General features: G+C 44.7%; 1 protein-coding gene and 1 long non-coding RNA gene across 6 annotated transcripts in view; one reads left to right on the top strand and one right to left on the bottom strand.

Moving 5' to 3' along the window:
* Positions 1 to 463: 463 nt before the first annotated feature.
* The window catches only part of SHLD1 (shieldin complex subunit 1), a 46,748-nt gene continuing 24,715 nt past the window's right edge, over positions 464 to 22,496 (bottom strand). The window contains exons 3-5 of one of the 2 annotated variants that reach the window (XM_027902571.1): positions 7,611 to 8,682; positions 2,483 to 4,272; positions 464 to 1,454 (exon numbers count right to left, since the gene is read on the bottom strand). In XM_027902571.1, the coding sequence (XP_027758372.1) occupies positions 8,162 to 8,682 (521 nt within the window). In that variant the 3' untranslated portion in view covers positions 464 to 1,454; positions 2,483 to 4,272; positions 7,611 to 8,161. Of the gene's footprint in view, positions 1,455 to 2,482; positions 4,273 to 7,610; positions 8,683 to 22,496 lie in introns of those variants that run through there. The other variant, XR_003573355.1, reaches the window with a different exon arrangement.
* On the top strand, positions 10,815 to 20,505 carry LOC114067259. 4 transcript variants are annotated; one of them, XR_003573357.1, is made up of 4 exons: positions 10,815 to 11,172; positions 16,105 to 16,192; positions 16,886 to 17,059; positions 18,852 to 18,864. It is a non-coding gene; the product is annotated as an uncharacterized LOC114067259 (long non-coding RNA). The 4 variants fall into 4 exon arrangements; XR_003573356.1 differs by lacking the exons at positions 16,886 to 17,059; positions 18,852 to 18,864 and adding an exon at positions 19,870 to 20,505; XR_003573358.1 differs by lacking the exon at positions 16,886 to 17,059 and having other exon boundaries at positions 18,852 to 18,982.

The following is a 22,496-nucleotide window of genomic DNA, read 5'->3' as shown; positions in this document are numbered from 1 at the left end:
TGAAATACTGTGTGCTTACAAAAAAAGGCTTAAGAGGCTTAAGCTTAAAGGCAGCCTTAGGAAATGAAAATACCTGGAAGATACTCTGTCAGTGTAAATTTGTCTAGTAACCCTCAGGGTGGAAAGGTGATGCAAACATGAAAAGCCGAAAAAGCGACCATGAAAGACACTCTACAACCCTGGATATGAGAAAGAGGAAGCCACAGTGGGTGGTTTTGCCAACTTTCACATGAGACATACTGAGCTTGCAAAGTGTCACATTCTGGCTTTGGAAAAAAACAGTTTTCACGTGCCTCCTCCTCCTCCTCCAGGCGGATTCAAGTTGAGTGGATGCCTCAGTTGGAAAATTTAGGCTCAAATGGACCAAGTGTGGCAAAATCACACTGCGAACAAAGTTAAGAGGATATCTCCTTTCAAGGTTAAGAGCACCCAAGGCTGACCAAGCACTGCATATGGATGACTGTCCCACCCAGGCTGAGTAGCTCTAAGGACAATCAGGGCTGTCAAGGGTGCCTGCTGCACTCAAATACTAAAGTCTGGACTTTATCAACTCCATTTCTTTCCCCTTGTAGCAGGCTGGGTGCTGACACCATCTCCTCTCATCAAGCACTAGCACCCCGTGGAAGTGGGAACAGGAGGAAGTGGCACAGAAATCAGTCTGATCCTTGTCCAGCACACCACTGCATTTTGAGTCTAAATAATTCACTGCTGCCTTTGGTAAGATTCTTCCAGCCTTAAAATAGCAATCTGTATCTTCTCATCCCAGGAGATTTTTTTTTTTCTCAGGAATTCACATGCCATTAAGTCTGTTCTTGAACACCAGACAAGCAGCATTAACACTCCCAGAGACAGAAACATAGACATGGGACTTGTCTACACACACACACCTTTCTCATCACTACATGTGGAACTCCACTTGCGGGCACCTCTTTCTGCTTTACAGCACCAATATCTCAAGCCAAAGATCAGCCTTTCCTTTCTCCTGAGTGAGAACACAGATCAGAAAAATAAGCCAGCCCTAAATACAAAACACAGCAACTCCTCTGTACATCCAGCTATCCCATGGAGGAAAGACGTGTTTTAAAAGAACACATAAGCAGTTATCTTATGGTCACCTTTGGCTGTGTCCTCACTCCTTCAGCCCCCAGTCCATGCCCAGAGCAGTGATGCTCTCTCAGGGACCAGCCAAATCCAGCAAGAAATGAGGAGGTAAGGATGCAAACACAAGCTGGCCTCACAGAACACATGCTGAGCTGCTTGTTAAACAAGTGGCCCGGACCACAGACACAAAATCTCTATTATTATTTCAGCCTCTAGCTGCAGTCTTCTGAGAGGAGTTGCTGTTAGACAAAGATGTAAGTGTATATGTCCTGCCCTCTCACTCTTTCTCCGAAGCGCCCAGATACCCAAAACAAGCTGCTGGAAACTTAGAACCAACCAGTTAGTGAAAGGCACTGTCCCAGTTTAAATGAGACAAGGGTCTTTTGCTGAGGATGGATTAGGAGAAAAAGACCCAAACTTCTCTTTCTAAGCAATTATAAATCCGAAATTAAGAGGCTTCGATTGAAGGAAAACAAATTATGGAAAAGGGAAAATAACAGTCCTTTATTAAAGGTATGTGTGTATTAACAGGAACACGAAAAAAAAAAAAACAAGTAAAACAACCAAGCAATACTCCTATACCCACCAATAATATACCCTTCAAGAACAAACCCAATAAACTGGCAAAAGGAAAATTAAATAGTTCACTTTTTTGCACCCTTTGGGGGCAGTTCCAACCACAGTCAGCAGGGGGCACCGTTGGGTCACTGGAGATGCAAAACTTGTAATGTCCTGTACCATTCACCAGGTGGCGCTGTTGGGTCACTGGAGGTGCAGAACTTGTAATGTCCAGTGCCTGTCACCAGGCGGCGCTGTGAGATCCTTGGTTGCCGCCAGGTGGGTTGGGGGAAGGGGAAAAAGCAACACCCCCCCAGGGTATATCGGAGAAAACACAAAAAAAACCTCAATTCCCCTTCCCTTCCCACACCGGAAAAAAAAAGGGGGGGAGGGGGGGGAAGGGGCAAGGAAAAAACCAGCAATAAAACAGAAAGTTCTCCCAATGGAAGAAAACTCACAAACTTCAGCTGGTTAGGGTTCGCTTTAAGCAGGGCCTGCAGCCAGCAACAGCTGAGCAGAGAGCAGCAGCAAACTCCCCTCCGACAGGAAAGAAAAAGAACCAGGCAGCACCTGCAGCTCGCAGCAGGCTCTGCTGAGAGCAGAGAACTGAGCTGACACCCAGCCCCTCCTCCCAACCTCCCTCCTTGCCACACACACTAGCCCCCCCCAACTCCTCCCCCTTCATTGTCAAGGAGACTAATCTCTCGGCCATCAGTGGACAAGGCCGATTCTTTTGTTCACCTGATGGCCCATACACAAAGCACACAGGGCAGGGGGATGGGAAAGAAAAATTCCTTGCTAAAATCAGAACTATGACAGGCACCCTGAAAATATGTTGCAGGGCATAGCATCCCCACCTCAGTATCTGTAACCACAGAATCATCCCGCTTCTCTGGCTGGGAGGTGCTGATCTTAGCACCCGTTTAGCAGCATTTCTGGCTCATGTACTCTATCTTACCCAGAAATGCAGACAATGCTGGATAGTGTCACTCGCCCTAAGGCTGACTGACATTTCCCATTACAAGTACCCACCTTCTAGGGCAAGTGAAAGTTTTTTCAGCTTGAACTGAAGGTGAAATTTTCCACGACAGATGTTCTTTCATTACAAGACTTTTCCTCTCAATTCACAGCACCTGCAAACAAAGAGGCCATTGCAAAGGCAATTTAAATAAAGTTTGACCTTTCAGCCACGATTTTCTGGCTTTGATTAGCTCCAGCTACTGTTTTAATCACATCTTATTATTTCATGCTCTGTGTGTAATGTATGTGCCAGATTTTACTTTTAAGGAAGAAATGCTGGCATATGTTGTTGCCTAATGGATGTGTGTGGGAAAATAGTCATTAGGGAAAGCCTACAGAAGAGGGTATTTTTAAAGTGAACTTCTACATTACGGGAAAACATATGCCCCCCACAAAATCACCAATCCCAACAGACACATTTATACAGGATGTATACCACCTGTTGTACATCGAATTTAACAACTATATGTCCTGAAAATATCCAGGCATACCAACACCTCAAGCTCCTGGGGGAAAATCCTCCACTAGTGTAAATGGCCCTGTCTCCACTCACTTCAGTGACACCTGCTGAGGACCTGCTTCAGCCTCTGCCTCTCGCAGGAGCTCAGTCAGCTCTCTCCCTGGCTGCCTCTGGGCTCCAGGACTGGGAAGGTCGTTGGCACGTATCAGTACCTCCCACTGGCAGCCGTGTGGGAAGGGAAAATAAAAATTCTCATGGAGTAAGCATCAGAGAGACCATTGATACCAAACATTCTGGAGAAGCTCTGAGCTGAGGAAAGCGGGGAATGACTTAATAGCAGGAGGATTCATCAAGGATGACAAAAGAGTTTGGATCAGGCATTTATGTATTCTGGGAACAGAGGCGGCACTCGCAGCCTGCCAGACCTAGTCCAAAGATGAGCCCCAAGGCAACTCAGGTATCTGCAGTGCATGGGCAGAGGGCTTTGTGCCTGCAGCAGTATGAGTCACCTCTCTGAGACTCTGAAGGACGCTGGTCCAGCTCAGGTGGAAAATACCCAATCCAAAGTGCACACATCTCTAACAGATCTTGGGTGGGATTTGGACCTGGGCTATGCATCAGAAAAATCTCTAGGAAATGGCTGTCAAGTCCTCACCATGTCCTGTGCTCTTACTACTTGGCAATGACAGATCAATTTTGGCCTTCTTGTCATACCCTATAGGAGTGATGTTATTCCCCATCTTCACTTACACATTTCACTTGAAGATCTTGAGGGGTCTTGTACACCCACAGCCCTGAAAGGTGTTGTAGGTTTTCAGGTGGTGTCCTAAGCTAGGCTCAGAGCTGGCCCTCTGCTGTGAGCGTTGAACAAGCAGAAGGAAAAAAAAACCTTGCATTTGTTCCGCAATGTAAGCCACCAAATGCCTTTGCAAAAGCAGCCTCCACATGCTACCAGAGCACAGGGGATGAACAGAGGTGACAGCAGCTGGCTTTGGCAGTGGAAGTGAGAACCATCAGTGCTGGGGAAACCAGCAAATTGGGGAGTTAGGGTGAGTTCCCCATCTAGAACACTGCCCAGTTCAAGTCCATCAGAGCCTCTTTCCTCAGGAGGATCACAAACGGGAAAACATTCCCTGGAAGGAAAGCAAAGGAATCAAGAGTCCCTGCTCTTCCTCCTCTTGAGCCACAGCACCATTATTTAGGGAAAGCTGGGAAAATTCCCACCTACAGGTCTTAAAGCAGGCAAGAAGGAGAAGGGCAGAGGGGCACTGGGAGTACGCAGGACTACCCTGATGGGCAGCTCTGCTCAGCCAGTCCTGCTGTGCAGCAAACTGTGCTTGTCCTAGAGCAGGAGAAAGACAACAACTCAGAGGAATGCACAAAGGGGCAACTTGAAGGACACCTTGACCAGTGTGTGCACAGCACAGGCAGCAACTGGCAGGGGAGTTCCACGGAGGCTGTAACTTCAGGTGCATATTTCTGCCTGGCAGCCAAATGTTCAGTGGTTACAGTTGAGTCTTACTTTTGAAAGCTGAACCAAAGCAGCTCAGGGTAGTGGAGCATGTTTGGGTACAACACGGTCCAGCATCACCTGGTTCCTCGCCTTCAGGAAAACAGGTTATTTCCTGCCTTATATACTGCAGTGGAGGAAAAAAATGAAGTGATGGGGTAAGGCAGAGAAGCAAACAAAGTGAGTGGAGAGAACCCAACAGCGAAGGGCCTCTGAGAAGATGATTTGTGCTCTGATAAGTGCTGAAAGCATAGAAGTGTCAAAGCTAAGTCAAGGGCAAACCAGGGAGAGAGGAAAGCACTTCACTCCTCAGGAAAAAAACAGTTTCCCAGAGATTATTGCACAGGTTGGGGAGAAATGGGCAGAGGGTTTTGTACTACTGTTGGTACTTCACATGCAAAAAGGCTGTCTTTTCACCTCAAAGAAGCCATGTGTGGCCATACCTCCAGGACACTGGAAGTGAGCAGCACACAAAACTGCAGGCGCTCCTGACTGCAGGGGGTGCAAACTTTTCAAAAGACTGCATGCTTCATTAGCACAGAGCTTACCATGTCCTCTGCAAGATGCCAGCCAAGATTTGTAGATATGAGTCATAATCCAGATTTTTCAGCTGCATCCAGTCTGCTCTGCCTACGTTGGTCTTTAAAATTGAAGAGTTTCACGCTTCCCTCTGCCAGTATCTATCTTCATGCTCTTTCAGCAGCCACCCATTCTTTATTTTGTCACTGCTTGCATCTCATTACCTAAAGGGTTCAAGAGTAATGAGTCCTCTTATCTCTTTTCTTGCTGCTCCAGAAATTTCTAACGAGAAAACTGGGATGTTGAAGGCAGTGGCTGAGAAGAGCCCAGAGGAGCTGAAGCAGAATGAGCTCACTGAAGGCCCCTGGTGTGCATTTCACCATCATTTAAAACACTTGATACAAATTAACAGCTATTCCCTTGAATGTTTTTATATCTTATTCAAAAAGGGGATAAAACTATGGCAGCTCAGGTTAATCAGGCTTCAGGAGGAACACCCTGTGTACACCCCAAAGAGGGGCTCCAGGCAGACACATCACATTTGTTACGAGTGGGGAAAACTCAGTCTGTCTCTAGAGCTAATCTGGGGTCAGACTAGAGTCAATCAGGGCTTCTTTTCCATCAAAACCCAGTAGGTATCTCTCAAACATGAGCAGCAGCAGGACTCTACTAAAGAACAGGAACTTCATATTTTGTGGCAAGCTTTCTTTGTGGAAATTGCAAATCTTTGGTCTTTATTAAAGAAAATTCTGAATAGGAGACTAGATGGTTTCAAAGCTAACCCAAACAACAGACCAGTTCATCACTAAACCAAATACAGTAACTAAAGGGATTCAGATGCAGACCTCTGATTTCTCAATCCCTGTCTTCATGGGAGGTTATTTCCCTTAAAATGGCAGTTAAAGGGTGTGGTACAGCAACTAATTTAACTGTGTGGAACAGCACAAATGCTGGCAGAAAATTAAAAGCAACACCTTTTGATTCACGCTGAAGATTTTCCTTCTTCCCTGTCCCTCCTTAGCAATAGCTCCCTATATCTGTCAGTATTCATGCCCTTGTAGCTGTGACAGATCTGTGGTGGTTAAGCAACGTGAGCTGGCAGGGAGAGGTCAGTAGTGTTACTGTAATTACTGACGGCACACTCAGGAGCATGTTTGCTTTTTCCAGCTGTATCTGTTGCCAAACTAGTTGGTATTACCTTTGTCTATAATTTTTGCATGCAGAATGCTTTCATCTGGATTCTGACGCACCAGCACCTCTGGATTTATTTGCTGCTACAGAACTGATGTTGCATTCTCATCTCAACTCTTTTTTCCCAAGCACCATTAACTTGAGTAGCAGGGGAGCAGCTGAGGGCCTGCTCCAATATTTTGTGTGCCCTCCAGCACATGTACCACACCTCTGCCATAAAAGCAAGCAAGCTAAACACCAAGCAGAACCACCAAGAAGCCAGGTGTATCAGTTCCATGATGATTCAAGGACAGCAAACTAAACCACGCAGTTCCAGTATAAATCTATTTGCACGGAGACCTAAGATCTTGGCCATAACTTGCAGCCAGCTGGGCCAGCAGGGCCTCTTCCTGTTCTGAATAAAGCCAGCAGCCAAATTTCCATTGCCTATGCTGGAAAACACCTGCAGAGCACAGCTGCTGTGCCAATCTGCCAGGGGCAGCAAGGCAGGAATAGGAGCCCTGTGTGGAACTGAAGCAGGGAATCTGGTGTGCATGAACACCAAAATCCATCATGATATCTGGCCAGCATGGAAATGGAACTGATCAGAGGGTTCAGCAACTGGGCTGGCAAGATAAGAACTGTCTCCAAACTGAAATGGTGAAGATCAAATACTAAAACTGGTGTAAACAGTGTGGCTGTACTGGACTAACCACATTAGCTGAGAGCCTTAATGGTAACCTTTGAGACCCTGACTGTCCGTCCTTTCTTCTTTGCCCTGCCCACATGTTGTCACCCTAAGCACATCCCATCCTCTTGCACTCTGTGCTTCTTTGATCACATCCACACTGGAGAATGACCTCCCCAGTCAGCAGGCAACATCACTACAGCAAACCTCTCTTTCAGGGGACAAGCCAGTGGGTGGAAAACAAGCACAAGGACATTTGTCTGCCCGGAAGAGGGAGCAAGGCAGCAAAGAAGCCACTGAGCAAGGAGAGCCTCCAAGAGAGAGACCTCAGGTGGTTGTGCGTGGGTTCACTGCTCTGCTGCTGACTGACGTCAGCCTTCTTGGACTCGGAGAGATCTGTTTCATTTTAAAGGGAGCATTCCTCCAGGGATCTCATTAGCACCATCATGAAAGACGGAAAAGAACTGAAGTTTGTTGGAGGGGTGATGGTAAAAAGGACCAAAGTGCTGTCATGGAACATGCTCAGAAGCTGTTATTTTCTCTTTCTCATGCACATACACACTTTTTCTCTTGGAAAAGCTCACCTGCCCTGCAGTCATGATCTGTGGGATCATATGTCTGTAGGTAAACACATACAGCTAACAGGCACCCCAGTGGAGGCATACACGTTATAGTATCAGCCAGGAACAGAATAAAATGTTAAGCTTCCCTCTCTAGCTCTGGGGCATACCATGCCAAGTTCATTCTAACAGTCTGTTATAATCAATAGCACTTGGACATCCATGCCTACACAGGGGCTGAATTTGGGCAGGGCCACGATTCAGCTGGGGTAGGGATGTAGGTCAATTTAAAAGCCTGGCAGATTTAAATTATCATGTTTGATGTCACAGCAACAAACACTGCATCACCCATCCCGATTAGTCACACATCCCAAGCAGTTACATGGGGACCACAGGTGCTCCTTGTGCAGAGCTGCCCTGCAGAGAACAAGGCAGCAAGGTCTGCTCCAGGTGAACCCCTCCATGGAGTGTCTGGTGTTGAAGGTGATGCAAGGAGAAGAGTGTCTTTCTAAGAAAGACACCTCTTTTTAGAGTGAAAGCAAAGCTACAATGACAGAAACAAACCACTGTCTTGCTCACTTCTCGTGTGACACGTCAGGGCTATGTTCTGCCCGTGTTTGTTTCAAGAGGAATTGCAGGATGTCATCTGAGAGCCCAGGTGTTCTCTTTCTGTCTTCCAACAAGACTGCTCCTTCAGCTGGCTTCGAAAAACAGGCAGAAGTAGGGTGGTTTGGAAAGATCTTGCACCCATCTCTGTTCAAGACCAACTGTGCCACTTGTAGGCAACGTGACGTGTATTTAGTTCCATCCCGGTTTGCCAGCTTCAGAATCTTCTGAGACAGACACCGCGATGCAGTCTCGTAAGTCGGATCCATTCTCCTTGGTTGTTTTTTGCAATACATCTTGTAGAAGTCATCGAGAGATTTCCTGATGCTAGGGTCATCAGCGCTGTCCCGTTCATACATCCATGAGGGCACAGCATTGTCAGGTTCTGTGGGCTCACACAGCCTTGCTTTTGGGTAACATCTCACATTTGCTTTCTCAGAGCCTTCATCGGAGAAGCCTACAGGAACTGCAGATGATAGAGTGCTCTCTCCTGCAAGCATATGATCAATGAAAATCATTAGTCACCAGGTCATCCCTGTGGCAAAATCTCGTTTTGTCCCCCTCCCACCGCAGTCTGGCAAAAAGGCTTTTGCACCACCAAGCTAAATATTGCTCTAAACATGGCTGGACTGCCAGGGAGCTTTGCTGCATAGACTGAGATAGGATGGACTGTATTTGGGGATCTCACAGTTGTCCCAGCCTTGATACTCTGCAGTGACTGAACCTAGTTGGTGGTACAAACCTCCTGGCTCCTCTCAGTCATACTTCCAAAGAGGTAGTAATTGGGATCTGCTGCAGCTGACCCACTGGTTTGCCACTGAAACAGTTCTGCATCTCTTTCAGTTTTCTCCCCTCATCCCTCGGTCTAATCCTTCCCTTTTCATAATTCTCAACTTGGGTCCTACAGCACAACATGCAATCCTGTCCTCTAGCTTTCAGTCAGATCTACAGCTTCCAAAACAACGCTGTGATGGTGACTGCATGGAGTTTTAGAATGCAGACTGAAAAGGGGGACCCTGTGCTTCCCTAGAAGTCCCACTTTTGCAGCCCTGCTGCACTAAATGTTCTCCCCACACCCTGAAGGAATTTTTATAGAGAAAATTCACGTAAAGGTTGAGGACTCGTTCTCGCCTAGCTCTTCTCCCCCCTTCCTTGCTGACCCACATCCCTAGATAACCATCGGGGCTATGGCTTTCTTCTGCTTCAGTGCAATCCAGGGGGATGTTTGTACTTGCACATGGTTATTACACATAGCAGAGACACAATACAGCAGAACAGATACACTTGGCAATGACAAGATCGGGGTGGTCAGCACACTTCTAGTAGGAAGAGCCTCTGAACTGGGCTCTGGTACCCAGGTAACACCTCTAACGTCACTGTCATCTCCAAGCCCTCTGCGCCAGAATGTTTGCCAAGCACCTGACTCACCGACAAGGAAATTTTCCAGGGCTCAGCAAGAGGTTGCACAGCCTTGTCATCTGCAAGTTACATAAGCAGGATGCAGGGAATCAGAAAATAGCTTGGTCTTTTCTAATTCTGTGAAATATGAAGCAGAGTGAAGTCCTTCATTTCGATAAGAGACCATGTTCAAAGGAAATCTCAGTGTGTGGCAGAAGGCTGTTCTTTGCCTCCTGGTACACAAATAGCTACCTTTCCCTTTCTGAGCAGAGATTCATTAAAATGAAATTAAGATGTCTGTGTAGCCACACTGTACATTGCCTCTTTCTTTCTCTCCCTACTTCCTATCTTCGATATTTCGCTTCAATTTCACTTAATCTCTGATTATGCCATTTTAAATAGAACTTCTCCTCCTCTTGCAATGTGTCACTTCCAATGCAGTACAAAGAAACGCTTGGTGGCCCTCTTTTAACAGTGATATATGCTAGAAGAATGGCAAATCAAAGAACAGATCCATTTTTCCTCAACAATCTCTCAGCCTGGGTGCCTGTGCTAAGCTAGAACCGAAGCCTCATGCATCTCTGATAATTGAATCTAGGGGCATTTGCACTCAAGAGTCCTGTGGCAATTGTAAAGCCCTGTGCTGTCTTCTTGCTCATAGCCACGTTTTGTAAAAGAGCAGCAGCTGCCTCCAGCTACAAGTATCAAGCCTACATGACCAGGGTAAGAGAAAAATTCCTCCTGGTTTCATGGTGTCAGGGGAGCCCTTTGCAATGCTGCTCTCCTGTGATCTTAGTTTGGCTACTAGGAAAAATTTCTTCATGGAAAGGGTTCTCAAATATTGAAAAAGGCTGCCCAGGGAAGTGGTTGACTCACCATCCCTGGAGGTATTTAAACAATGTGTAGATGTGGCACTTGAATACATGGTTTAGTGGTGGGTTTGGCATTATGAGGTTTATGGCTGGACTCAATGATCTTAGATTTTTTTCCAACTTAAACGATTCTACTCTATTTTATTCTAAAGCCAGTGTGGCCTACAGAGCAGACACCCTCTGTTGAAGCACAATCCACCAAAGAAAAGACCAATAAGTATTTCAGGGGTATATACTGGGGTTCGATTCATCACAACATACTCAATTGTTATTATCGGGAGAACAGTTTTCTTTCGGTTACTATTCAAATTTACGTATCTCTGTTTTCCAACAGTAGGCTCTATGTTCTCAATGGATTACTTTTCCAGCAAAGCCTCCTTAAGGTAAGACATCCAACAGGATTGGATGCCCCAACCCTGGCAGTGTTCAAAGCCAGGTTGGATAAGGCCTTGAGCAACCTGGTCTAGAGGGACGTGTCCCTGCACACAGCAGGGGGTTTGGGACTACACAGTGTTTAAGGTCCATGCCAACCCCTTAACATTCCACGATTCTATGTTTCTGTGACATGAAAGGGTTGAATGCAGAATTCCCACAAGCAATCTGTACCTCACAAAGTTGCACCTTTCCTCAGCTTTCCTGACAACTTCCCAGCGTATTCTCCAACTATGTGCCAAGACTGACCTTTTCCTCCCTAAGAGATATCAGTTCAGGTAGAGAACCTTACTCAACACCCTCTAAAGAGCTGAAACTGCTGTTGAAACCTGAATGACTCATAAAGCACAGGGAACAAGCACAGCAGCTGGATGCCTGCAGGGTCCAGAAAGAGCTTCTCAGCTGGGGCACAGGTACAGCACACATTGTAGGCCAGCAAATGTGCTGCTAAAGGCAAAGACAGCACTCAATTAACCAATTCCTTTGCCTCCCCATGCACCTGCACCCCTCAAGAAAACTGGGATTGCCTGATAACACACAATGTTGCTTCAAAGCTTAGACCTCTCTGGCCATCTCTCAGCAGCAGGAAAAATGCAGTTTTGTAAATTCTTTTGTAAAGTACCTCCATGGCGAACTTAACAACACAGCTGTCACACACCTTTGCCCTGGTTTGGCCCAGCACCTACAGAAGTCAATGCAAAGATGAGCAGGGCTCAAAACTCTCCCTCTGTTTGCTTGTAATAGAATTTAATCACCAGAGAATCTGGCTCATTATTTTTAGCTATTTTCACATAATTATATTACAAAGCATTAAAGGGAGGAAAAAAAACAACAGAAAAGCTCCAAAAACTGAAACAGGTCATTATTCACATCTCTATTTTACTCTCACATGATATATAATCAACAGTAAGAAAGTGTATTATTTCATCTGCAACTCCACTCCATGCTAATTGAAGTTCAGCATTTGCAGCTTCTTAGCAAAAGACCTGGGGGCGGATAAAAGGGTATTCTTCTGCTCATAAACCTGCTGATGAAAATTTAAAAGCTCCATCTGGCACAAGCACATAACCTTACTGCCCAAAGCATAGAACCCAATCCTGCTTTGGGCCTAGGCCACTTTCAGTCATGCAACGATTCTGCCATACTGTTATTTGCACTTACACAAAAGCAGCTCATGTAGTTGTTTGAGCTTCTGTATAACTGTGTCCATGCATGTACAGTCAGACTGTAAAATAATATATCCTTCAAACAGCAGTGACACTGCTGGCTTTCTGGGGAAAGAAATCCCCCTAATTCAGGTGGGCAGTGATCCCTGCAGCTGCTTCACTAGAGCTGGTGTTGCTGTGATGTCTGCCTCTACCCCTTGCAGGGGCTTAGCTGGATGCCAGCAGCTGCAAATTCTGTTACATCTGTAGCTGGATTTGTACAAGCCTCCTACTCTCTCCTACTGCCTGACTGCCTTCCCAGGAACCCTGAGTGTGTGGTTCCCCTCCCACCCAGTACCCAAAGGCCCATCCTATTATGAGGGACTGGGAGATTTATACTGTAGACCTGAGTATGGGACAGCTAAAGCACAGTGGTTTGTCATCAGCAGTTCTGTGAAAAGGGCAATCAGTTGCTTGGTTTGGGCAGGAATCATTTTCCCTGTGTCTTAGAAACTACTCCTTGCATAGACGGAGCTTGAGTCCAAGCCTACCAAAATGAATGCCAATCCTACACCCATACAGAGTTGCTCTGGTGCTCTCAGGAGTTGGGTAGTACTGGAGCAGCCATGTTCAGAGAGGCAGCAAACCCCATCTCTAAATGCTTCAGCCCTTGGCCTCTTTCAGCCACTTGACTGACCACACACTGTGGATAACTTGGAGCAGGGCTGAATTTCTCTGCGTGCCCCTGTTGTGTCACCCTAAACAAGGACCAAGAAAACTTTGAGAATGAGAAAAGCAAATAATTTTTGGAACAGAATCAAGTCAATCTGGAGACGTACGAATAGCCTTTATGTTCATGATAGCGACTGAAGTTCAACCAGATGTTGATTACATGATGCTAGAGCACATCCCCATGTTGTAAAGTCAATGATCACAGAATCACAGAATCAATTAGGTTGGAGAAGACCTTGGAGATCATCGAGTTCAAGCTATGACAGAACACCACCATGTCAACCAGACCACGGCACATGTCCAGTCTTTCTTTAAATACCTCCAGTGACAGTGACTCCACCACTTCCCTGGGCAGCACATTCCAATGTCCAATCACCCCTTCTGGAAGGAAATTCTTCCTGATGTCAAACCAAAACTCCACCCTGTTGCTGGTTGCCTGGGAGAACAGGCTGACCCCCACCTGGCTACAACCTTTTTCAGGTAGTTGTAAAGAGTGAGAGGGTCTCCCCTGAGCCTCCCCTTCTCCAGGCTGAACACCCCCAGCTCCCTCAGCTGCTCCTCATAGGACTTGTGCTCCAGATCCTTCACCAGCTTCACTGACCTTCTCTGGACTCGTTCCAGCACCTCAATGTCCTTCCTGAATTGAAGGGCCCAGAACTGGGTAAAGGATTTGAGATATGGCCTCACCAGTGCTGAGTACAGGGGAAGAAATGCTCCCTGGTCCTGCTGGCCACACTGTTCCTGACACAGGCCAGGATGCCATTGGTCTTCTAGGCCACCTGGGCACACTGCTGGCTCACGTTCAGCCTGCTGTTGACCATCACTCCCAGGTCCTTTTCTGCTCCAGACACTCTTCGTGTTTACTGAGGGCGCATTCGATCCCCTCATCCAGATCATCAGTAAAGATATTAAACAGGACTGGGCCCAACACTGATCCCTGGGGGACACCACTAGTGACCAGACATCAACTGGATGCAGCACCATTCACCTCCACTCTCTAGGCCCTTCCATCAGCCCGTTCTTAACCCAGAGAAGGGTGCACCTGTACAAGCCATGGGCTGCCAATTTCTCCAGGAGAATGCAGCCTTTCCTTCATCCACTAGGTGGGTCACGTGGTCATAAAAGGACATCAGGTTGGTCAAGAGGGACCTGCCTTTCCTAAATCCCTGCTGGTTGGCCCTGATACACTGATTGTCCTGTATTTGATTACACTCAAGATGATCTGCTCCATAACCCTGACGGGTACCAAGGTCAGGCCAACAGGCCTGTAGCTCCCCAGATCCTCCTTCCAACCCTTCTTGGGGATGGGCATTACACCGGCCAACCTCCAGTTGGGCTAGGACTTGCTCAATTAGCCAGGACTGATGCAGCTTAGCGAGATCTTCCCCCAGCTCCCTCAGCACCCTAGGATGGATCCCATTAGGTCCCATAGACTTGTGAGCATCTAAGTGGCTCAGCAGGTCACCAACTACCTCCTCCTGGATCACAGGGGGTCTGTTCTGCTCCCCATCCCTTCTTGCAGCTCGGGGGGCCAGCTGCCTTGAGGATAACCAATCTTTCTGTTAAAGATTGAAGCAAAGAAGGCATTTCAGCCTTTTCTTCATCTTAGGCGACTATATTCCCCTTCAAGCCCAATAAAGAATGGAGGTTTTCCCTGGCCCTCCTTACCGATTTTGCCCCTAACTCTGGCACGTCACCCCTAGGCTCATCCCTAGCAAGCCTGGTCTCACCCCCTGTGTTCTAGCTGGGGAGACAAACTCTAGCTATGGACTCTGATGTCAGAGCTTAAAATACTGTCCTGCCCAAGGCACCACTATGATTTTATGCGAAGAGATCACAGACACGAACTTTCCATCAGAGAGGAAGATAGAAGACTCTGTCATTCACAAAATCAGCCACTTCTTGCCCTGGACTGACAGTTGTACCTGAGCTCTTTCTGCTCATGAATCTTCTCCCCAGTGTGACTTGTTACCAGATAAAAGTCAATGCATTCCCAACATCCACCAGCAATGATACCCAGAAGAGTCATACAAGAAGGACAAAAGCTACCTATTGTTTTGATTGGTTGTTCCTATCCCTTTTTTAGAGTACCATGCAAAAGTTCTCACAGGTTGTATTATTTCTCTTTTTCCATCAACCTGTCAGCATGTACCTGGGGTGACTGCAATCATCCACAAATAAGAAAGGGTCTTTATATATTTGTGATTGCTATGAAGTGCTAAAGCAAGTAAACACAGATGCCCTCCCTAAGAGTTGCTACAGCCCTCTCACTACTCCTAGAAAATCTCTTCTTGCTTCTCCATCAGACATGTCCATATGGCATGGGAAAGCTCAAGCAGAGGTGATACTACTTGGGCTTGAGCAGAGCTCCCAGCTGACACCAAATCTCTGCCAAATGGCATGATTTCTGGGATGCATCTGTCTCTATGAGAGGCAAGAACAAGTCCCGTGTCACTGCTGAACTCCCTACATGCCCATGCACCTCACAATGACATGTGTTGAGCACCTGAGACAGGTAATGCAGAAAAAAGCATTATTATTTTTCTTTCCACCTGGCTGATTTCCAGTGAGAGTGCACGTATCATCACGGTAATGCAATTCCCCTCTGCTCAGGGAAGAAAGAAGAAATTTAGGAAGAATTTGGCAGGAGCTCATTCTCCCCCAGTCTTACACAGAATGTTAGCCTGCCAGTTATTGCATACCTAAGTACTCAGACACTGCAAAGCTAGACATTTTGGGAAAAAATTTTACTGCCCTTGCTTGCACTAATAACATTTCCAGTGAATGCAACAGTTAAAAACCCAAGCATGAACTGCTAATTACATCCCTTTACATGAACTGCAACATATTTGCATTGTGCGACTTCTATTACTACATTTCAATTGGATAGCACCAAAAAGGTATCAAGAAAACAAGTATCATTCTGCTAGGTGCTGCACAAACAGGCACCACTCTGAGCAAATGACAGATCCTAAAGCCTCTGTTGTACAGTATTGAAGAATTGTGGCAGAGATTACAATTTCTCTGCACATCTCTCTGCCTTGCAGAAAACAGCTGCTGTCTTCCTGTGCAAAGGCAAAATGAAATTTGCAATGACATTATCATTCAAAATAACTGTTACAAGCAGGGAAAATTTATGCCTTGAGGGTATGTAAATTGTGAACTGAAAGTGAAAATAAGAACGAAATAAGCCTTGCCACTTTGCTGCCTCCCTGATGACACACAGAGCAGCTTTCTCCTGTCATAATACCCAGTAGACTGTAGCTCACAAGATCTTATCTGTGAGACTCTGCCTTACACGTGACATAACCTGCAATATTCTGCACCCACCAGCCCACAGGAAGGGCACATGTGCCTCATTGCTGAGGGCTGGCCAGGAGCTCTGCAAATGTTGGCTGCTCTGTCAGGATAACTGGAGAAGGTGAGGGTGGGCAAAACGCAGCGAGAAGGGAAGGAAGAGGCTGGAGAAACTTGAGGCTTGGATTAGAAAAGGGAGACAGAGACAGAGGAATTGCACTGGGGATAGCCCAGTACTGAGTCAGGTTCCCTGCTTTTTTAGTCTGTCTGCTGCACATTTACGGTGTGAGGAGTTGGGGGGTGGGGGGAGTTAATTTGCATGGAATAAGATGCAAGCAGTTATTTTAGGGAAGCATAAAAACTCTTCCCTTTCAGTCTAACTCCCTCAGGAATTTGAAATTCGAGATAAATAAAAAGGCTGGCAAGTGGTTAAGTGCTTTTGAAATGCAATATGCAGGCATAGTGCATACCCCTAAACACTCTTGCAAATGTCACACTTGGTATTAATCTGTGCCCTGCTCTGAGAGCTCACATCCGATGCCTGCTGTGCCGCACTTTTAAGGCAGCTGGAAAACTCAGCTAAATGAAAGCTTTCAGAGAACGCACTAAACACAGTGGATTTAATAAACCACAGAGAAACTCAGCTACTATATGAACTACAAATTAACACTCCTTATTTGCTGAGAGGCAAGAGATCACCACCACTGTTGTCTCACAAGTCTGTCTCTAAGCAACCAAGCTCCACAGTCCAGGGCAACAGGAATGGGCAGAAGCAGCAGCAGCATAAACACCATCACTTACAGCTGTGCCCCATAAGCCTGATGATGATTATGATACATCCTCAACAAGGCCCCAGACCAATGGGCATTGAATGTAACTGTCTGTGAACACCTGCTGTAAGTGCAACAGCATACAGGAACTTCTCTCATTGCAAAGATCCCAGAGATGGGCAGCAACGTAACTGTGGTGCCTGAGGTTTTATTTTTACAAGGTAAATGACTCCCTTGGAACTCACAATCATTCAAAAAATAGAAATGGCAAAGCTAAGAACTCTTCAAACAGGTATATTTATGGTGCTTTAATTTACATGATTCTGTAGCCAGCAAGAAAACCCTAAAACATCCTACTTGTCTCAAATTGTGATTTTAAAAAAGATGCTTAAGATCTGAGGTTAAAGATTCTGTTATCAAGAGTAACCTTTCTCTGAAGCATAAATAATAATTCAAAAAAAGTTTATGCAGCTGAAAACATTAACTGTCAATTAAAGCTATTATCCAGCAGATAAGGGCATCAAGGGGCCTTATTAAACTGCTACTATCTGCTGCTTTCCTATTACATACAAGATCTTGGGAACTCAGCCAGCCTCACCTTGTCTATGTAACACCAAAGGCACCAATTTCCAAAAGGAAAGTCTGCTTAGGCTTTTTGAGCTAATTGCTCAGCTTCTAATTAGGCATTAGGAGAGCACAGGGAAGTGACTGTAAGAACAGCACCAGGCAGGTTCATTTGCACAGACACAGCAATGCTGCGCTAGACCACCCTCTCCTCAGCCACAGCCAAACATCTCAGTGGGCTTTCAGTTTTTGACAGACAGGATCCAAAACAAGCATCCCCAAGCCAGGCCTCTGCCTTCTCTGTTGGTGAAAGTAAGAACAACCCACTCATGTCAAATCCCTTACAACCATGACCACAGCGTCGCTCTGCCTACAGGGAGGACTCATCACTTGAATGAGATTTGAACCCTGTCCTCCTGTGAGTAGGCAGAAGCCTTTAAATAAAATGATTGATTTTTTTTTCCTTCTTTTAATCTGTAACTTCCAGTGTTGCTTTTTTATATATGGAAGGCTCTAATTTAGCCCCAGATCCTATTTGTCTTTAAGCTTATCCTATTTCAGAAAAAAAGAAAAAGTCTAGTGCTTGAAACTGGTGGGAAACAATCCTGCCTGCCTTGATTTTCACTATTTAAGATTTGTAAAGAATTTTATGGAGGAAATCTGTGTTCTATGGTGCCTTTCTCAGGCACCAAAGAAGCTTTCTCACTTTACTTACATTGCACAGCTGAAGCGAATGGTAGTTGTTTCTGTTTATATCTTTTCCTGCTTCAAATTTGTAAATTCCAGTCTTGTCTATCCTCTTTTTTTCCCCCAGCTGATTATTTATAGAGAGTTAGCTTTTCACGAATTGTTGACTTTCTGACACATGAAACATTTCCTAGGGAACCCTATTAAACTAAGAGGGATGAAATTTTTATTCAGTCTCTCAGTTTGGTTACTAGCTTGTTAACTCCAGAAGCTGGAAAAGGATTTCTTAAACTCTTGAGCTAAGAGCTGAGAAAGTCCTTGGGAACCTGAGTCATCCAAGGAGATGTCTTGTAGAGAGGAAGAGGGATTGATGAAAGACAATTTTCTTCATAGTTCTAAGGTAAAGGGAGAAATCATTCCCGTTTCTGGCAAGACACTCAAAGGAAAGATACTGCACTTTTAGAAAGATTTTGCTGATGTGGTCATTCAGAACTGATGAAGTTGTGAGCTGAAATAAAAGCAGACTTGAAAATCTATCTGGATGAGAATTAGTGAAAAGAAAACCCAAAGCAATACCCTTTCTTGATACATGAAACACTTTGTCTTTCATTCAGTTACACCCTTTCAGAAAGCAAGAGGACCAACAATCTTCAGCTGATGCCTTTGGCAGGAGTAGGAATAAGCAGACAGCTCTCACTAGAGATCAACTGTTCAAGTCTCAAATCAGTTTACAGAAATTCTACCTTCTGCATCTCCTTGCAGAGTGACATGCATGGCAGTTCCCCAGAAAGAAACCCCCAGAATATGATGCTATTCATTCAGCTAAAATAGAAGAGGAAGAGCCTGCCACGACAGTGTTTCTTTAATGACAAGAATGGACTAGAAGACCATCATATTACATAAAAATTAGCAAAATATTTGCTTTATTTAAAGACTGTGTGAACTTGGAAAGGGAGGTGGGGTGGGGTGTTGTTCAGTATTCACTGCCTTCCCTTACCATTCTAAAACTTGAAAGTCCAATTCATTACAAAGTTAGCACCCACAAACATAAATATAGTTTACATTGAAGAGATTCACAGGCACTTCAGCTCTGCTTCCAACCAGTTATGCACAACTGTGGGCACAAGTGACATGAAAATCACAGGTAGAAGTGCAGTTTTTGACCAAGCAAGGTATTTTCTAAGCATCCCTCTTGAATTGTAAGTAAAATTATTCTACTTTAAAACTTTTGAGAAGAAAAGAATTATGACCTATAATAGTCTCATTAGTGATGTTCATGGGAGGCCCTGCACTTGGAAACCTAAATCCTGATGTGGAGTTGATGCCTGGGTACCACAGATCACCTATTGTAAAACAGCTGCTGTGGGGAAAATGCTCTAAAACCTGTGGAGGTAGGAAACTGAGTCACATAAGGCAGATGAAGGTGCAGGCTACCTTAAACACAACTCCCTCCCAGTTCTTCACCCCCTCTAACCTGCACACCTGTGTTTCTCTTAGTCAAATGCATCTGTGGGAGTTTGTTAACCTTCTACCAACCTATTATTTAGGTTCCCGTCCCAAATCAGTGGATTGATTTTTCAGGAGTGCTGAATACGAAGATGCTCTTACCAAATTTAAAAGAAGCCACAGAGATTTTATTTCTTTGGAAAGCAACGTTATCTAAGCTTTGACTTTACTTATTCTTCGGCAGCAGATCACTGCAAGTTGTGCAACAGAACAACAAGAGAGGTACCTCTTGGTTCTCAGATTTTAAGGTCCTGATCTTTCATTTTTGTCTAAGGCCAAAAGCACAAGCGTGGGAATACTACAAGAAATGCTTCCAGATGAAATGATTCTCTCTAGATGGGACTGAAATAGCTGAACCTGTGCAGTCTGCACTTCTGCAGATCAAAGGTCTTTACCTCCAGTCAGGATTGATCTTACATGAGGAACAACAGAGGAACACTTGAAGAGAGAGATTCCTGAATTTACTTGCAACAAGACGATCTTAAAACCATGCTTCTTGTCTGTGTCACGCTCCTGAAAGTATGCTGCATGTCAGACAAACACAGAAAGGCTTGCTCTTGTTTTAGAAGCATGAGTAGGAAAAAACCCACAGAGAAATAATCTTAAAAAGCCCAGGCCAATAGCATCTACAAAGGTAAAGAAAACTTCTGATATTCTGGTGAAGATCTGAAGGTAGAGTGAGGCATTTTCCCAGTCTCCCTGCAGGCCTGATGTGACTACATGCACGGAACAGGCTGTGCAGAGGTGTGCCAGCCTGGAGTGCTTTGGCGAAGAAACAGCAGACCTACCTCTCTGCCCTCTCTGTAGCCCTGCTGTGTGGGCTGGGAGATCACACAGCTTGGGGCTTTTTTATTTCTGCATTACCAGAGGAAGCTTGTGCATCAGACACCCATCAAAAAATGAAAAAAACAGGCTCAAAAATAAGAACGGAAGCAAGATACCAATCTCCACCTATGAGCTTTGCACAGGCTAATAAATGAAACATCCTCACACTGAAGAAATCAGTGTCAGGTATATCAAACAGTCATCAAGGAAATTTTCAAGGGACAGAAAATGCAAATTGAACAGATTACAATAAGCAGCAAGCAAGATATACAAATTTAATAACTTGGAGATATTTGTTTATCACTAGCCTGTGACATTTTGGCTTGCCACTCTGAAAGCATACTGAATAATAATTCGAGACATCTAGTTTTGCTGCAGTATTACTTAAAATGAAATAATGAATAGAAAAATTATTGGACTAGAGCAATAGGCACATTTATAGACCACTCACAAATGCTGGAGGCTTGAGAACCACAAGGGCTTTTTCTTAATTATATACATGCTGTTTGGGGAATCACAGAAAATCTCTTCCATCAGAACCAGCTTGATAGAAAATTGGGTTTTGAGCAGAAGTCTTCTGCCATTAATCAGTCAGCTTTCTGCAGTCTGTCACTACTAAACCAAGCACCCGAAAACTGAAATTGGAAATGGTTATAATGTAAGGAGTGCATTGGGAATGAATCCTCAGGCACTTAATAGGCTGCACTCACCCACCACACTTTCCTTAGTTAGTGTCATGGCTGGTGGTACTTTATTTGTCTCTGAACAGAATAAGAAAACCTGAAGTGCAGAGCAGAAGGGAGAAAGTCCTTAAAAAGCAGCGTGACTTGAAAAGCTAAAAAGAAGAAAAATCACTGAGCAAGCATCTAGAGCAGTCTCCGTTCCGATCTGCTCACTTTGACCTCTCAGCCAGTCACGAGAAAGGCTTGGCAATGCAGGCATTTCCCTGCTATAATTCAGCTTTGGCCTCAAAGGCCAAACTGTAAAAGGTTTCAGTCACTCCAGACTTGTTTGCACCTCTCTAACTGGCTGTATTGCCTACTAGTCCTGCTTTTTAAGAAAACTTCTTAGTCATGAGCAGATCTGGGTACACTCAAACCTCTCAGTTCTGCCCCAAATCAAACATTTCACCCAAATTAATTGTGGGCACAACTCTGGATAAACTATGAAGGCATGTCAGAGCCCAGATCCTTAACATAATGCCCAAATATTTAATATAATGAATTGCCTTAAAATTGACATTTCTATTCAATGATAAAATTGGATAGTAAGACAGGCATATGATATAAAACAGATCCTTAACAGTGAAGGTAAATTCCATTTTTCAATTAATAGGGAAGTTTTTCCACCAGTGGAAATCTATAGGATTCTAAATCTATAGGATTTATATTCCTATATCTAAAGTGTAGATATTCCTGATGGCTGTGCTCCAATATAAGCTAAAGTCTCCTGGCTCTTATCTGACATTGGTTGGTGGATGGGATTTGATAGTCCAGAAAAATTAGATCATATATTGGGGTAATTTTTTTTAAACTATTTTTAATCCCTGAAGTTCATTATCAGCTCAAGAATTTTGATTTAGGAGGCTTAATTAAAAATAATTTAAACAGATTGGATTCTGTGACTGTAGTAAATACATCTGTGTTATTTATAAATAAAACAGGGAATTCTGAAACAAAGGCTTCAGTGAACATTTTCAGCTCAAATTTTGGGATTGGTCTTCAAAGGCTACTTAACAGGGTTTTTTAGATCAATGTGGAGAACGATGGAAGTAGTTAATTTGTATTTCACTACCTTGACAACCTGCTTCTTTAATCTCTTTCATTTTCTTACAAGCCATCTGCAAAGCCTCAGCACCTTCACAACAGAGGACACTTCTGTACTGTGTAGAGACACTTGAGCCTCCTAAAGAAGGTACACAAACAAGAGCATACCAGAAAATGCTCATATCCAAAAATTACTTGAACATTATTAACTTACAAAAAAACGTGGCTATGTACATTTCCCATTAATTAAATTAAGTCAGGAACAGTTACCAGAAAATAAAATTGACATTCTGGAGATCCCTCGGCTCTG

This window comes from Empidonax traillii, unplaced genomic scaffold (genome assembly GCF_003031625.1).
Source record: "Empidonax traillii isolate 1590-97213 ecotype Southwest subspecies unplaced genomic scaffold, ASM303162v1 scaffold889:size374758, whole genome shotgun sequence".
In the NCBI taxonomy this organism is placed as follows: domain Eukaryota; kingdom Metazoa; phylum Chordata; class Aves; order Passeriformes; family Tyrannidae; genus Empidonax; species Empidonax traillii.
Note: the sequence above shows the minus strand (reverse complement) of the source record. Positions and strands in the feature narration are given on the sequence as shown.